The sequence below is a fragment of the Agelaius tricolor genome, unplaced genomic scaffold (assembly GCF_023055355.1).
Source record: "Agelaius tricolor isolate 1412-34295 unplaced genomic scaffold, bAgeTri1.0.p SCAF_3, whole genome shotgun sequence".
In the NCBI taxonomy this organism is placed as follows: Eukaryota; Metazoa; Chordata; class Aves; order Passeriformes; family Icteridae; genus Agelaius; species Agelaius tricolor.
In genome coordinates, this window is record NW_027269263.1 from 32,747,545 (window position 1) to 32,763,802 (window position 16,258).

At 42.5% G+C, this 16,258-nt stretch overlaps 1 protein-coding gene across 8 annotated transcripts in view; it reads left to right on the forward strand.

Annotated features, from left to right (window-relative positions):
- The window catches only part of OSBPL8 (oxysterol binding protein like 8), an 89,350-nt gene that overhangs the window by 60,696 nt on the left and 12,396 nt on the right, over window positions 1–16,258 (forward strand). For all 8 annotated transcript variants that reach the window (XM_071423381.1, XM_071423382.1, XM_071423386.1 and 5 more), the window contains 7 exons: window positions 3,911–4,012; window positions 4,706–4,909; window positions 8,678–8,762; window positions 9,854–10,025; window positions 13,594–13,828; window positions 15,198–15,382; window positions 16,073–16,154. In XM_071423381.1, the coding sequence (XP_071279482.1) occupies window positions 3,911–4,012; window positions 4,706–4,909; window positions 8,678–8,762; window positions 9,854–10,025; window positions 13,594–13,828; window positions 15,198–15,382; window positions 16,073–16,154 (1,065 nt within the window). The remainder of the gene's footprint in view (window positions 1–3,910; window positions 4,013–4,705; window positions 4,910–8,677; window positions 8,763–9,853; window positions 10,026–13,593; window positions 13,829–15,197; window positions 15,383–16,072; window positions 16,155–16,258) is intronic.

Consider the following 16,258-nt stretch of genomic DNA (forward strand, 5'->3'; position numbering starts at 1 on the left):
CTGTATTTGTGGTGGTTTGACAGGAAATGTGTTTTTTGGGATGCTGTGTTTTTGGCCAATGGATATTCAGGCTTTAATATTGGCATTTAACTTGGCCACTGGGACATGGACACGCCTCTGAGAACACGGGGTTAAAAGCAGGGCTCTCCCCTGGGAGGGTCCTCTTGGGTTTCCGGCGGGAAAGAGTTCGGGTCTCTCCCCCGGCCCAGCTGCTGGCTGGGCAGGGGGAGGGGAAAGCCATGTGGCCAAGAGAGGTAGGCCTGAGCCCCGGAGTGGAAGGGTGGAAGAGAGAAAGAGAGAGAGAGAGACACCGGGAGCTATCGGGCAGCCCCCCCCCCGAGAGACAGAGAGAGAGAGAAAGAGAGAGCTGCTGCCTGAGACTGTAACCTTGAAGCTTGATAAACATGGGCCTGTGCCGGCAGCACGGCTGGGACGGAGAAGAGGGGGGGGTTCAGCCGGCCGCTTGTAGGAGCTTTTAACCCCTTTTTGGAAAATGAGAACTTCACAGAACATTGACCTTTCCTAGAAGATAGAGTGGAAGATGAAAAAGGAAATGGGCCAGTGTGAGAGAGGTCTGGGCAAGCGAGAGAATCCTAGTGGGAAGAGATGATGGAGTGGCTTTTGCTGGACTCTTTTTGTATAGTCATGGACAGAACCAAGAGGGTTCAGGGTGGATGCCCCTCGGCCCCAGGGGGTGGAAAAATATGGGGGGGACAGCTGTCCCAAAGGAGAGATTGTGGGGACAGGTGTCCCAGAAGAGAGATGACGGCCTCAGAACCAATAGGGTTCAGTGTTGATGCCCCTCGGCCCCAGGGGGTGAAAAATATGGGGGGGACAGCTGTCCCAAAGAGAGAGATGACGGCCTCAGAACCAAGAGGGTTCAGTGTTGATGCCCCTCGGCCCCAGGGGGTGAAAAATATGGGGGGGACAGGTGTCCCAAAGGAGAGATTGTGGGGACAGGTGTCCCAAAAGAGAGATGCCGGCCTCGGAACCAAGAGGGTTCAGTGTTGATGCCCCTCGGCCCCAGGGGGTGAAAATATGGGGGGGACAGGTGTCCCAAAGGAGGGATTGTGGGGACAAGTGTCCCAGAAGAGAGATGGACAGACCCAAGTTCCTTGTGACACAGAGACTGCATTCTAGGGGGAGGCAATGGCCTCAGAACCAAGAGGGTTCAGTGTTGATGCCCCTCGGCCCCAGGGGGTGAAAAATATGGGGGGGACAGGTGTCCCAAAGGAGAGATTGTGGGGACAGGTGTCCCAAGGGAGAGACTGTGCCTTTTTTTTGGATCGGGACAGAGCATCCTTAAAAGACAACCCTAGAAGCAGCTCTGGTCCATGTTCAGTGGTGAGAGCACTGGACATGGAAAGGAAGAAGTCACCACGGCAGATGTTCTCCGGGCGGTGCCACGAGTGACACGGAAACACACGAGGCTTCGACTGTGTTTCCAGGGGAAGCCCATGGCACAAGAAGGACTCCTCTCCTCTTGATGAACTGAGGATTGATTGTTTGAAGGGTGGTGCTGGACCGAGAGTTGGTGATTTGAGAAACAAATGTATTGTGTTGGAAATTTGGTGGGGGGAGGAGGAAATGCATTTGTGAAGTTTTCATTTTCCCTATGTGTGTGTTTTATTTTATCTGTAGTTGTAGAGTAGTTAATAAAGTTCTGGTTCCTTTTTCCCTAAGTAGGAGCCTGCTTTGCTTATTCCTGGTCACATCTCACAGCAGAAACCAGGGAGAAGGTATTTTCATGGGGGCACTGGCATTGTGCCAGTGTCAAACCATGACATTTTTGGTTCCCTGACCGGGAATCGAACCTTGGGGGAATGATAAGATAAAGTTGTGAGTAAAGCTGTGAGATGGGACCAAAGAAGAATAAGAACAAAGCATGTATTGAGTTGAGGTAGCTGCATAGTAAAAATCGGGGGATGAAGGTTTTCTTGTTTTGTAGAAGTGTTGAAGTGTTTTGTAATTTTGTTAATAATTTTGGAAAGTGTGTTCTCAGAGGCGAAGGGTGGAATGTGGTGGTTTGACAGGAAATGTGTTTTTTGGGATGCTGTGTTTTTGGCCAATGGATATTCAGGCTTTAATATTGGCATTTAACTTGGCCACTGGGACATGGACACGCCTCTGAGAACACGGGGTTAAAAGCAGGGCTCTCCCCTGGGAGGGTCCTCTTGGGTTTCCGGCGGGAAAGAGTTCGGGTCTCTCCCCCGGCCCAGCTGCTGGCTGGGCAGGGGGAGGGGAAAGCCATGTGGCCAAGAGAGGTAGGCCTGAGCCCCGGAGTGGAAGGGTGGAAGAGAGAAAGAGAGAGAGAGAGACACCGGGAGCTATCGGGCAGCCCCCCCCCCGAGAGACAGAGAGAGAGAGAAAGAGAGAGCTGCTGCCTGAGACTGTAACCTTGAAGCTTGATAAACATGGGCCTGTGCCGGCAGCACGGCTGGGACGGAGAAGAGGGGGGGGTTCAGCCGGCCGCTTGTAGGAGCTTTTAACCCCTTTTTGGAAAATGAGAACTTCACAGAACATTGACCTTTCCTAGAAGATAGAGTGGAAGATGAAAAAGGAAATGGGCCAGTGTGAGAGAGGTCTGGGCAAGCGAGAGAATCCTAGTGGGAAGAGATGATGGAGTGGCTTTTGCTGGACTCTTTTTGTATAGTCATGGACAGAACCAAGAGGGTTCAGGGTGGATGCCCCTCGGCCCCAGGGGGTGGAAAAATATGGGGGGGACAGCTGTCCCAAAGGAGAGATTGTGGGGACAGGTGTCCCAGAAGAGAGATGACGGCCTCAGAACCAATAGGGTTCAGTGTTGATGCCCCTCGGCCCCAGGGGGTGAAAAATATGGGGGGGACAGCTGTCCCAAAGAGAGAGATGACGGCCTCAGAACCAAGAGGGTTCAGTGTTGATGCCCCTCGGCCCCAGGGGGTGAAAAATATGGGGGGGACAGGTGTCCCAAAGGAGAGATTGTGGGGACAGGTGTCCCAAAAGAGAGATGCCGGCCTCGGAACCAAGAGGGTTCAGTGTTGATGCCCCTCGGCCCCAGGGGGTGAAAATATGGGGGGGACAGGTGTCCCAAAGGAGGGATTGTGGGGACAAGTGTCCCAGAAGAGAGATGGACAGACCCAAGTTCCTTGTGACACAGAGACTGCATTCTAGGGGGAGGCAATGGCCTCAGAACCAAGAGGGTTCAGTGTTGATGCCCCTCGGCCCCAGGGGGTGAAAAATATGGGGGGGACAGGTGTCCCAAAGGAGAGATTGTGGGGACAGGTGTCCCAAGGGAGAGACTGTGCCTTTTTTTTGGATCGGGACAGAGCATCCTTAAAAGACAACCCTAGAAGCAGCTCTGGTCCATGTTCAGTGGTGAGAGCACTGGACATGGAAAGGAAGAAGTCACCACGGCAGATGTTCTCCGGGCGGTGCCACGAGTGACACGGAAACACACGAGGCTTCGACTGTGTTTCCAGGGGAAGCCCATGGCACAAGAAGGACTCCTCTCCTCTTGATGAACTGAGGATTGATTGTTTGAAGGGTGGTGCTGGACCGAGAGTTGGTGATTTGAGAAACAAATGTATTGTGTTGGAAATTTGGTGGGGGGAGGAGGAAATGCATTTGTGAAGTTTTCATTTTCCCTATGTGTGTGTTTTATTTTATCTGTAGTTGTAGAGTAGTTAATAAAGTTCTGGTTCCTTTTTCCCTAAGTAGGAGCCTGCTTTGCTTATTCCTGGTCACATCTCACAGCAGAAACCAGGGAGAAGGTATTTTCATGGGGGCACTGGCATTGTGCCAGTGTCAAACCATGACAGTATTGCAAATTGAATTTTACAGGTTTTCCTCAGCATGTATTGGCTGATACATTTTTGTGCTGATAACTGGCTTATGGCCATGACATTGAAAACATTTTTATTATTTTTTACAGGTTCAAAAGAAAAACTACAGAGAAGAAAAGAAGAGAGCCACGAAAGAATTACTTAGCACACTCACAGACCCCTCAGTTATTGTTATGGCTGACTGGTTGAAGGTCAGAATCCAAGTGTGAAACCTGAGTTGAAGATGGAGCAGTTAGTTGCTTGCTGCTTTCTGGCCAGAATAGAAAAGGCTCAATCTTTTACTTGCTGTTAATGTTTTTCTACAGGCACAGCAGCCACTAATTGCATCCCAAGGTCTCTGTGCTCAAATCCTAGGGGACTAATAGAGGAACTGGCTCCCACTTAATGCAGTCACCCCAGTCACATTATTCTTGTGTGCATAGCCATCAGTTTGGGATGAGTTGGCCTTGCAATTCTCATTTCATCCTTCTAGTTTTACACTTTGAAGTGGCTCTGTTACATATATAACAATTGCAAAAATAATTCAGTCAGATATTTGAATATCTGGTTTCACTGTATTTCTGGTAATTTTCCTTTCCTCTCTTAAGACCTAGCTGGTACTGCTATCTTGAGGACAGCAGTTCATATTACCAACAGTAGTGCAGTTGAATTGTCATACTTCCCATATCAGGATGTGTGCACGCCCATTTGTAGAACTGGGTATTCATCAAGATAGAAAAACAAGCATACCGTTACATTCTTTAATAAACCTGGGTAAACTTTTGAAAGACCTAATTAACTTTGCTTTGAAACTAAAGCTAATAAATTTCAATTTTAATTTTGTTAAGGGGGATGGTTTTGGTATTGGCTTCACTGAGCTGTAAGTGTAACTATTTATCTTCTAGATTCGTGGTACCTTGAAAAGCTGGACCAAACTGTGGTGTGTACTGAAACCAGGAGTGTTGCTTCTTTACAAAACTCCCAAAAATGACCAGTGGGTAGGAACAGTGCTGCTGAATGTTTGTGAACTCATCGAGAGGCCTTCTAAAAAAGATGGCTTTTGTTTCAAACTTTTTCATCCTTTGGAGCAGACCATATGGGCTACAAAGGTTAGTGGTGGCATGCACGGTTCTTAAGGGATGACTAGCATTATTTAGCTAATGAGTAAAGACAACCTCACTGAAAAGTGGAACTGTGTTTTTTGTTTCAACTTCAGTGGTTTGTGTTGATTCTGAATATAAGCCCTCAACATCTAGTCCCATTCATCAGAAAAAGTATTTGATTTATGCTGCTCTGTGTACTTTAAGAGCTTCAAAAGTGTGGTGTGCAAAGGGTTGCCATTAAAAAGGTTAATGGCATCACTGGCAATCACGTAAATTAAAGGAATGCATGTTTAACATTATATTTTACATCATTCAAATCTCAGAAATTAAGGTGAGATTTGCCAAAATGAAAGAGTTTTGTTATAAACATTTCTTGTGTCCAACTCTATATTCATGTAGTAAAATGTCACCTTAGTTCAATTTGCTTGTAAGAGTCAAAAAGCAGATTACCTGCTTGTGCAATAATAGCTCATATTGCAACTTGTTAGCCAAGTCTGTTCCTTTTTGTTATGATGTTAGGATGATAAATGTTTTCATTCAGTTCTGATGTCTGTTTGCCTTGTCATACATGGCATAATATTGTGAGCAGCTCTTACCTGTGTTGAAAAGCACAGGCGTGGTCTGCAGAGCAAAGGTTTGTTTCAGTATCTTGTAAGGATCTTTAATGCTTGCTCTTACTCCTTGTTTATAATCTGATAAACTATTTTAGTCCTTGTTTTGTGTTTACATGGGAGAGGGGATGTGGAAGCACAGCACAAGTAAACATATTTTCCTTCTAAAATAATGTCTTGCTTTAGATGAAAGTACTGTACAATATTAGGACCCTTGTTATAATTGATTAATTATACCCTCTAAAATATCTTACAATCTTACAATCTCACAATTAGTAGCTATCTTCTAAATCTTAAATTGATATAGATGTATTGTCACATCTGTAGAACATGCTGTGTTAAATTTGTCATCCTTTTCTTAAGGAAGTCAGTATAGTTCCTGATGCTTGTGGTTATTCTGGATTGTGATCATTTATCAGCATTATCTAAATTTACCAAACTTAGATCAAATCACTTGTAGTTTCTTTTGAATAATTTTATTTAATTGTTGCTTAGGTAAGCTTTTCAGTGATTAATGGTGATCTCACATTTGCAGAACACAAACTCCATATCCTTTTCCAAAGCTATAGCATTTGGTGTTAATGTGCTTTTTTATGATATATATACATACATTGCAAAGTGGTGGCCTCTCTGCAGAAGATCACAAATCAGTCTTATATTTCTTTATTGCTTGGCAATGAGAAATGGATTTGTTTGTTTTTTTAACTAGATATTTAGAATTTAGAGGACATGCCCTACCAGATTTTTACTTTTTTAAGGTAGGTCAAATTTTGAACCTGAAAAGTTGATATTGTCCATTCTAAATGTGCTGAGAGCTGGAGTGGCGTTTGTTCATTTTGGTATGGCTATTTGCAGTTGAGAATTCCTGGATTCCATTAGATGAAAGGTCTTTAAGTTTGAAACCCTTTTCTGCCTTGTTTACCTAGTCAATCAAAATGTCCTAGTTAGAGATTTATTACCATGAGGCAAACTTGCATAAGTGTAATAGCAATTGACTGATCCAGAGTAGATTTACCACAAAGAGCCTCAAGTCCAAGGCAAAGTGAGCCTTGTTTGCAGTTAGTGCAGAAAGACAGCATTGCAAAAAACATATATAGAGCTATAAGTACTGCAGGAGATTTTCTCACTTGAACACACTGCCCATGGTGTGTCCATCTGGCAGACTGCAAATTCTCTTCTGCAGTAGTTTGTGGCCAGTCACTTCACATGCTCCCTAAAGCCTGTTGCTGTGGTCTTTGATGTTCTTCCTACACTCCGAGGTAGCTGATGCACTGTACCTTGATTGTCTTCCTTGTCTGCCTGGTCCTGATGCCATTTCAGTTTTCTGAAATTATTAATTTAAAAAGTTAATGCAAATATTTTTCTCTGTGTAAATTTAGTAAGGGGTGACTGCATATCAGTTTTCGTTGTTGTCTTTGAAACAATGTTCATGGCATTTGAATATTCTGTAAGAAGTAAACTTCAGCTTTTTTTAATCTAGTGGAATTTTTAACTTGACCATTGGCTTGGAGCAGTAGCATAATTCCACCAGAAACAGAGACAATCCAAATAAAGTCACCCAGCAAACAGAAATTAATGTTCCTCTTGTACAGATTACTAACTACTGGAAATTGGTTTTGAAATCATAATGGGTGATACCAAAGGAAAGTATCCTGTACTGTTGGAACCATAACCAGTTAGAGGACATCAAGATCCATGAGCAGTTATACAAAATAAGTCAACTTACTTTAATACTTCTTTACTAAAAACTACTCACTTGGTTTTAATGAATATATTGTTAAAACATTAGGGAGTGTAACTTTCTTGCATTAAAAAAAGAGGCAAAACCAGACACCAAAACCACACTTCATCTCTAAATTGTAGTTGTTTGGTACAGAGTGAGTAGCCTACCCTGAAGTGCCCGCTGTATAAACCCAAAGGGCAGAAGTCTGCCCTTAGTCTGCCCCAGTATCCTGTGACCCAAGAGTTCCAAGGCCTTCTGGTAGCTGAGGCCTTTGCACGGTGCTGGAAGCACCCCAGCACCTCTCCCACCCCAGCCTGGGGAGGTGCCATGGTGCTGTCCCTCCTTAGGGTACACTGGGCTTCTTCCCTGCCTTCCCACCCTTGGGATGAGGAGTTGCATTGGGGTTGTCCCTCTTGGTTCTTGGTACCCACTAACTCCTAATCCCAGTGTTGCTGCCTCACCAAAGGCTTTTTGTAGGCACACCTTTCCTCTCTCTCAGAGGGAGACTGAGGTTTGGGATCTTGTTTCTAGCACCCAGTTGCTGTTACTCTGTACTGACTCCTCAGGAGGTTCTGACCATCATTTACACCAGCACTTGCTTGTCTGTATTGGTATTTAAGTGCCACCAAGACTACTCCTTAACCTGCTTCTCACCCTCAGAAATGTTCTGGCTGTTTCATTTGCTTGCTTCTAAAATTACCTGCCTTTATCTGCTTTTGCTCAAAACTTCTGCTGGCTTTCCAGTTCCCTCTTCTAAGCCTTATATTGGCTTTCCATTAGGCTTCTCTGGGGGAAATCAGTACGATCCAAATATGTTGTCATCAGTTAGGCAGGCTTAACCCAGCTTTCAGCAATAGCTTCAAGTATGTTTAATACAGCCCTCTTTGCCTATCAGTTGTCTTAAAGTTATCACAGATAAATTTTTTTGGAAGGGATTTCAAAATGGTTAACATTTTATTCCAAAATGAAGGTTGACGGAAATGGAAAAGTCTTTTGAATTTTTTTTTTAAATACGAGTGTGAAAAACTTCATAGTAAATAGAATAAAATAGTAATAAAATAGTAATAAAATAAAACTTTGGCCAAGTCTGATTTATACACCAAAAAACCAATCCCCCTGCCCCCAACCCCCCCCCCCCAAAAAAAAAAAAATCTGCACCCAAACTAAATCCAAAAAAACCCCAACCAAACTAAATTTTTTTTAATCACAAAGACCGCTCTTTTGAAAACTGGGCTTGAATTGGGTCCCATACTTAGAATGAAGTCTTTGAAGAAGAAATCCAGTGAAAGAGGGCTGTCCATCTTTCATTCATGTCTTCATTAGATGTTGCTGAGTGACAGTAAATAGCCCTGCAGTGTGTTAGCTTCTTACTACATTGAAAGATAAACTGTAAAACTGAATAAAATATCTGATGCTGTTTCTTGGTTTGTGTATTTCAAGGGTCCTAAGGGTGAAGCAGTTGGTGCTATAACTCTGCCATTGCCCAGCAGTTACTTGATCATCCGAGCTGCTTCAGAATCAGATGGTAAATAGACACTTCATTGATTTTCAGCAGTGAGAAAGATGGTTTCAATTGTCTTATCATGTCTGTTAGAGCACTTTGATTGCTGTTTAATTGTTGTTAAGGCTCTCCTTTAATTTAGAGCATGCAGTTATGATGGTACTAATACTTTTTCATAGTTATTTAAGGAGAATGTTGATCTGAAGGAGAAGTTATTGAACTCCTTGCAGTTGCCTTTTGTAGACAGGGTAGAGGAGGAGGAAAGGGTTATCTGTGTTTAAGCTATATTAATGTATGTCTAAATATCAAGCTCTAAATATCAAATGCCTTTGTAAAGTGCTAATATGGTTGTACTCTTATTAAAGCATTTCTGTGTTAAGTGCAGCAGTTGCACAGTTCTAGTAGTAAAAATTTCTTCAAAAAGTAGTTTTGTAAACACCCTTCACTGGGAAGGTGGTGATCAGTGCAACTACCTTCTAAAGTTAGGATGGGAAAAAAATTTAAGACTGTTATGTAGCTGTTTCTGGCAGGTGCTTTTCATCTACTGCTTAGTTAGGCATACCCTTGCAGACTTTAAAGATAGGACTCTCTCTGCCTTCTGTATTGAGAAATGGATTAGATACATGGAAAAGAAGAAGTAAGAAGGGGGAAAAAACCACAAATTTGTTCAGTTACTTTTTGCAGAAAATAACCTATCATTATAGCTCTTTTTCCACACTATTATTGTATTACTTGGGCAAATTTTGCCAAATGATGTGCTTACTTAGTCTTTATAACTAGAGCAGGGCTGCAGGCATCTCTGGAGGCATTCCACAGTCATAGCCTGGGTGGAACCCGACTTACATTAAGGAAGAAATGCTGGAATATGCTCTAACAAAATCATTATTTACCTTGCTTTCCTTCCCTGAAGCATCCCTTGCACTGAAGCTGGGTGCTTGTGAGTTGTTTTTATGTCCCCACCAGACTGTAAAATCCAGTACATGGAACAACTCTGATGTGTGTCTTCAAAGGCAGTGCAAGCAGGCCCAGAGGGCTGATTTTTCTAGTTAGCAAACAGAAGTGGTATAGTTCTGTTAAATCCTTAAGTTTTGGTCTAACACTAAATTTATCTTTAGGCAGGTGTTGGATGGATGCTTTGGAGCTGGCACTGAAGTGTTCAAGTCTGCTGAAGCGTACAATGATCAGGGAAGGTAAAGAGCACGATTTGAACTCCTCAGCTGACAGTAGTCATGTCTCTTTCTATGGTCTCATCCGTGCTAACAACTTGCACAGTGGAGAAAACTTACCGTAAGTGAATTAATTACTGAACCTGATTGCTTTGGGGCAGAACCTTGTACTGATAATATTGCCACAGGGAGGCTAAGGCTGCTTTTTTTTTGCTCCTGAGTTCTCTTTACATGCCTTATTTGCATTGTGTTTTACACCCTACACAAAACAAAAAAATCCTTTTTTAAGCAAAGTGGATACAGGAGAAATTTGGCCCAAGGAACTTGGAGTATTGCATCAGTAAGTTTAATTACTTGATTAAACTGTTCAAAATAAAAAAAATGAAAATTTCATGTTGGTGTCTCTTGTTAGCTTCAGTGGAAAATCAGAAGCTTAGTACACATGACAGAAGTCAGTAGATGTGAATTTAAGTTGCTGTTCTTTAGTTAAAGAAATGAAAAATCCTTTATTTAAATGGTTTCAGCATGAATCATCAGATGGATGAATAATAATTCAGTCACCTTATGATTAAATGCATTAAAGTTAAAATTGTCTTATATCACCTGATATCTAATGTCTGAGAGCCCTTCAGTTACTTCCTGATTATTTTAATAAATACTTTCAGCCATGTTTTTGTGAGCACAAGCTTCTGTGGAAATAAATTATTAAGTGTAGTGAATGAATGGCTGTAGTGGGTTTACTGTGTCTGGATGCCAGGCACCCACCAAAGTCTCTCTCTCACTACCCTGTGCAGCTGCATGGGGAGAGAAAATTTAACAAAGGGTTCGTGAATCGAGATAAGGACCAGAAGAAGTCACTCACTAAATGCCATCATGGGCAAAACAGGCTTAAATTAGAGATATTAATTGAATTGATTACTAACAAAATCAGAGCTGAATAATGAGAAGTAAAATAAGACCTTAAAAACCACCTCTGGCCTACCCCTCCCTCCTTCCCCAGAGGCACAGACAGGTAGTGGGGGTTTCCAGCTGCTGCTCAGGGAGAGGAGTCCACCCTGGGGTCCCTCCCACAGGAGATGGTTCTCTGAACTTCTCCAATGTGAGTTCCTCCCATGGGCAACAGTTCTCCACAGCTGCTGCCACTGGGGTCCCTCTTCCACAGGGGCAGTTTCTCAGGCACAGCCTGCTGCAGCATGGGTCTCCCACAGGGTCACAGGTCCTACCAGGACACTGCTCCAGCATTGGTTCCTCTCCCAACAGGTCTGCAGGTCCCTGCCAGGAGCCTGCTCGAGCACAGGCCTCCCATGGGTTTACAGCTTCCTCTCAGGCATTCACCTCAGTAATTTTCCACCAATTCAATATACTTTGTGAAGATTTAGCTGTCCATTTATCTTTTCTTGGTAGGCAGGAATTTTGTACTGCTGTTAGGAGTGTGCTGTCCCAGAGCGAGACCTGGACTAGGAGAAATGCAATTCTTTTTATGCAATTCATAGATGATCTGAGAAAAGCACAAAAAAGGTAAATGCTTGCCCCCTGAAACAATTAAAGACCCTATCCAGATGACCAAGCTTGGCTCAGCTGCAGTTTAGTGCCTTCTTTTCACTCATAGGAACAATATAACTGCTGTGTACAATTCAGCTGGAGATCTACACTCTGGAATAGTAGTTAATATCAACTGCTGGCCAAGATTACAATCACATCAATTAGCTACAGCTGTTAAGTCTAATTAAGACTAATGCTTTAATTAAGTACATCTTCTGGTATAGCATATTCTTAGAGTATTCAGTGTGCTTAACTGTCTAAGGAGCAAAACTGGCAGGTCTAGCTTTAATTGGGTGGCAGAAGAGGGAGAAGAAAGGTGAAAGCAATTTTAGCTTCAGCTGAGAGAGAGCTTTTTAAAGTAGGTTAATAGCAAGAGAAGGTCCAAGGAAAACCTTGGACTGATATTTGTTGAAGATGGTCACCTGAAAATAGGGATGAAGGAAAAGCAGGCATGTTCACTGCTTTCTTTTTTTTTTGCCTCAATATTAATACTAATAGTAGACTGGGCTGCCTGATCTCCTTGATTTGGAGGCCTGTGAGTGTAGGATCAGTGATTTTCCATTTGTGGGCACTGAAATTGTAAGAGACCAGTTGTATCAGCTAAATGTTTGTAAGTCCATGTGGTCTGATGTGATTCATCACAGAGTAGTTGGAGGAGCTAGTGGATGTTATGACAGGATACCTCTCAATTGTCTTCCAAGGGTCTGGGGAGTCTGAGGAGGTCTCCACTGACTGGAAACTAACCAACAGTATTCAGATTTACAAGAAAGGCCTGAGGAAAGACCCAGGAACCTATAGACCTGTGAGACTAACCTCAGTACATGGAAAAATTGTGAAGATGATAGTGTGTTCTGTTGAAAGACAAAGAACAGTGAATTACCAGGCACAGTCAGCACAGGGAAAGTCACATTTAGCTAGTAAGATATCCATCATAAGATAAGGTCAGTTGCCTACTGGATGAAGGTAAAGCAGTGGATGTAGTTTTTTCTGGATTTTATAAGGCTTTTGATATTGTCCCTCACAGGATCATTTTGGATAAATGATTCAGCTGTGAGATGAGCAGGGTCATGACGTGCTGGTTGAAGAACTGCGTGAATGGCAGGACTCAAAGGGATGTGGTGAATGGGGCTACATCTGGCTGGTGACACCAGCAGTGTCCCTCAGGGCTCAGTCATGGGCCTGTTCTGTGTTTTGGCCAGTGATCTGGATGGAGGAGTTGAATGCACTCTTTGCAAGTTTGCTGACAATACCAAACAGGGAGGGGCAATCATCAATGACATGGAATTAAAGAAGTGCCAGTGCCTGATTCTGCACCTAGGGCAGGGTAATGCCAGGCACAAGGATAAATTGGCAGAGGAGTGGGTGGGTTGGGAGCAGCCCTGCCCTCCCAGTGGCCTGAGGTGACTGCTGGGCGTGAGACGGGCGCAGGGCCAGACGAGGGGCAGGGCAGAGGGGCCAGGGCTCTGTCTGACAGACATGGGTCAGCAGCGAGCCCTGGCAGCCAGCAGGGCAAACACCATCCTGGGCTGCATCAAAAAGACATTAACCAGCTGGTCAAGAGAGGTGATTGTGCTGCTATATTCAACATTTGTGTGGCCTCACCTTGAGGGATGTGTGCAGTTCTGGGCCCCAAAATTTAGAAAGGTTATGAAGGTTCTTGACTATATTCTGAGGAGGAGCAACAAATCTTGTTAAAGAGCTGGAAGGCATGGCTGGTGAGGAGGGACTGAGAACTTTCAGTTCATCTAGTTTTGAGAAAAGGAGGCTGAGATGCAAACTTAGAGCTCTCTTACAGCTTTTTGAGGAGGGGAACTGGAAAGGGAGGTGCTAAATTCTTCTCACTGGTATTGAAGCATGGGAATGGTTTAAAGTATCATCAGAAGAGGTTTAGACTGGGCATTAGGGAGCATTTTTTTACTGAGTGTATGGTCAGACATTGGAACAGGCTTCCTATAGAGGTGGTTGATGTCAGTGTCATTTCAGTGCGAAGAGTAAACATCCTATATGTTTCCAGCAGGGCTAGCTTGAAACTCCTGCCACCTCAGGCTTGATACTGGCAATATTGGTGTGTATTTTATTAAGATCCTGGTTTGGAAAGAAGGAAGTTGTGTGAAGTTGAAGATTCATTTAGCCTTTGTTTTTAATAGGTTAAATGACAGTGAAATTGAGAGGCATCACTTCAAAGATCAAGATACATACTCTGACAAGTCTGATAAGGAGAATGACCATGACCACGAGGAATCTGATAACGATGGGCTGGGGAAAAGTGAAGAAAGCGACAGTGACACATCGGAGCGACAGGATGATTCTTATGTCGATCCAGAACCAATTGATATCAAGGAAACAACTTACTTAGAACAGAGTCATGAAGAACTTGGGGAGGTAAAAGGGCTGTTGATGTACTGAGCAAGCAGCTTCTCCAAAGAGTAAGCTGATATTTTAAGGGTCAGGCTACACTTGAAAGCTGACTTACAGGATTGGCTTTCATTTTTTCAGCAATAATGTATAGAAAAGGTTCTGTTCACCCATATTCTTCTCTGCTTTGCCATTCTGATGCTAATGTAGGAGATTTTAACAGAGATAATGAAATTACCTGGCATATTGCTCAGACAGAAGGTACAGAAAGGGCCTCCTGCAGCAGAGGTTCGTCATGACTACTTGTTCTTTTGTTGTTGCTTCTGTGTTTGGGTTTTATTAACTTAGTCCTGTTTTTTTTCTCCAAGTAAAATCTTCGAGTTGAAGGTTTGAATGCAATCTGACACTTCTTTTTTTTCTCCTGCAAGAGAGAAGTTAAGCAGCTGTAGTCTGCAGAATTTAGTGGAAGGCTTGCTGTGCTTATGATGTCAACTTGCATTCTAATGATTCCTCAGAGCTGCTATTCCGCTTCTGCAGGTTGTTTTAGGTATTTGCCCATACAGGCAAATATGACAGGGATTTGTAAACCAAAAATCTTGGAAATTGAAATAAGTCTTTTCAGAAATCTCTTTCTCCTTAAGAGAAATGACTATGAGATATTTTTTTAATACTCATGGAACTAGAATATCTTATGCTTTAAGGCTTTCTAGTAAAATGTTTAGACAAAGCAGTGTTTTAGGAAAAGCTGAGGAGTTCCAAGTCACACATTTTTGAATATGCATTTTAGAACTGTTCTGGAAAAAGGGATGCCTTTCCTTGCTTTTCCTACAACCATTGCTCTTGATTTCAGAAACTATCTGGGATAATATCTCCCTTCTTCTTGGACAGAAAGGAGCATGGAGTGTGGCTGCTGGTTTTGCTCAGCTACCTCTAAGTGGTATTTTCTTTAAGGAAAACCACTGATGCTACTGACTGATTCAAGGCAATGAAAAGCATAGATATGTCAGCTTTTATGGTTGGGAAAAGCTGGTAGAATGAACAGCCCTTTGGTGTTTAAGTCCCTGCATTTGAGGAGAGTAATGCAGGTGATGCCTAGGAAAGGACTAAGGAAGGATTTCTGAACAACATCCTACCTCAAAATTTTCTAGCCTAGAGATGATGAAAACAAATGCAGTTTTTAATGCTGAATAGTAAATCTATCATACTTCATTAAAGATGTATCCTAAGTGTATTTATAGAAACTGGATCTAACTTCCATAGTTGCTTCAGCATCTCAGAGTGATTTATTTTAAGTATCTATTTCCCATTCTTACTGCAACCTTAGAATGTGTTGACCTGTCTTCTGGAGGATTGTTTGCTTTCTCCTTTCTGTAAGCAGTTTTTTGGTTCATCCTAGGCAGGTGAGGCTGCTCAGACAGAAGAAGTGTCAGAAGAAAACAAAAGTTTGATCTGGACACTACTGAAGCAAGTCCGGCCAGGAATGGACTTGTCCAAGGTTGTACTGCCTACATTTATTTTGGAGCCTCGCTCTTTCCTGGACAAGCTGTCTGATTACTACTACCATGCAGACTTTCTGTCTGAGTAAGTCTCTGGTTTTCATTCTTACCATTTTTGAAATTAAAATAGGGTAAAAGTGTCAGATATTGCCATTTTCCAAAAGCTGACTGCCTTGAGAGCTCACATGGTACATCTAGAAGTCTGGCCGCTCTTATAATTTAATAGCAGTCATGTTGCAGGCATTTCTGGTTTCATTTCTGAAGACTGGTTGAAAGACTTGTGAAAATGAGTTTAATTTTTTTTTCTCCAAGAAGCATATTTAAAATGAGAAACCAATACTAGTTAATTTTTTAATACAGTGTTAAGTTCTGTCCAGATTTAGAGTTGCCAGCTCAAATGCAGCTAATAAATTACAGACTGTAAATTGAAATATTATTCAGCTCAGAACTCTGCATGTAAGTAGGCTGGAAGTAAAAAGATACTAAAGTAGTAACCTATGAACAGAAGAACTTGAGTGGGGGTAGGACAGAATTTAATGTTACAAAGAACAGACTCAAACATGTAAATACCATTTCTGCCATTTTAGTTTGACTTCAATTTTCAAACAATTATTTGAAAACTTTAAATTTGGTGAGATCAGGCTGAAAGTTTTACAGTAGTGCAAATCACAAACCTGTTTTAGTCAGCTCCTAGATTCAAGATATGTCACAACAATTGATAGCATGTTATAAACAATGCAATACTGATAGTTGATCTGTGTGTTCTGTTTCACAGAGCTGCTCTTGAAGAGAATGCTTACAACCGCATGAAACAAGTAGTGAAGTGGTATTTGTCAGGATTCTACAAAAAGCCAAAGGTATACTTTCACATATTAATCTTCAGTCACTGTGTCTAGTTTGAGGACTTAGGGATATGCTGGAGTAAGTTTTTCTTTTTGAATTTATATTTTAATGCATTTTT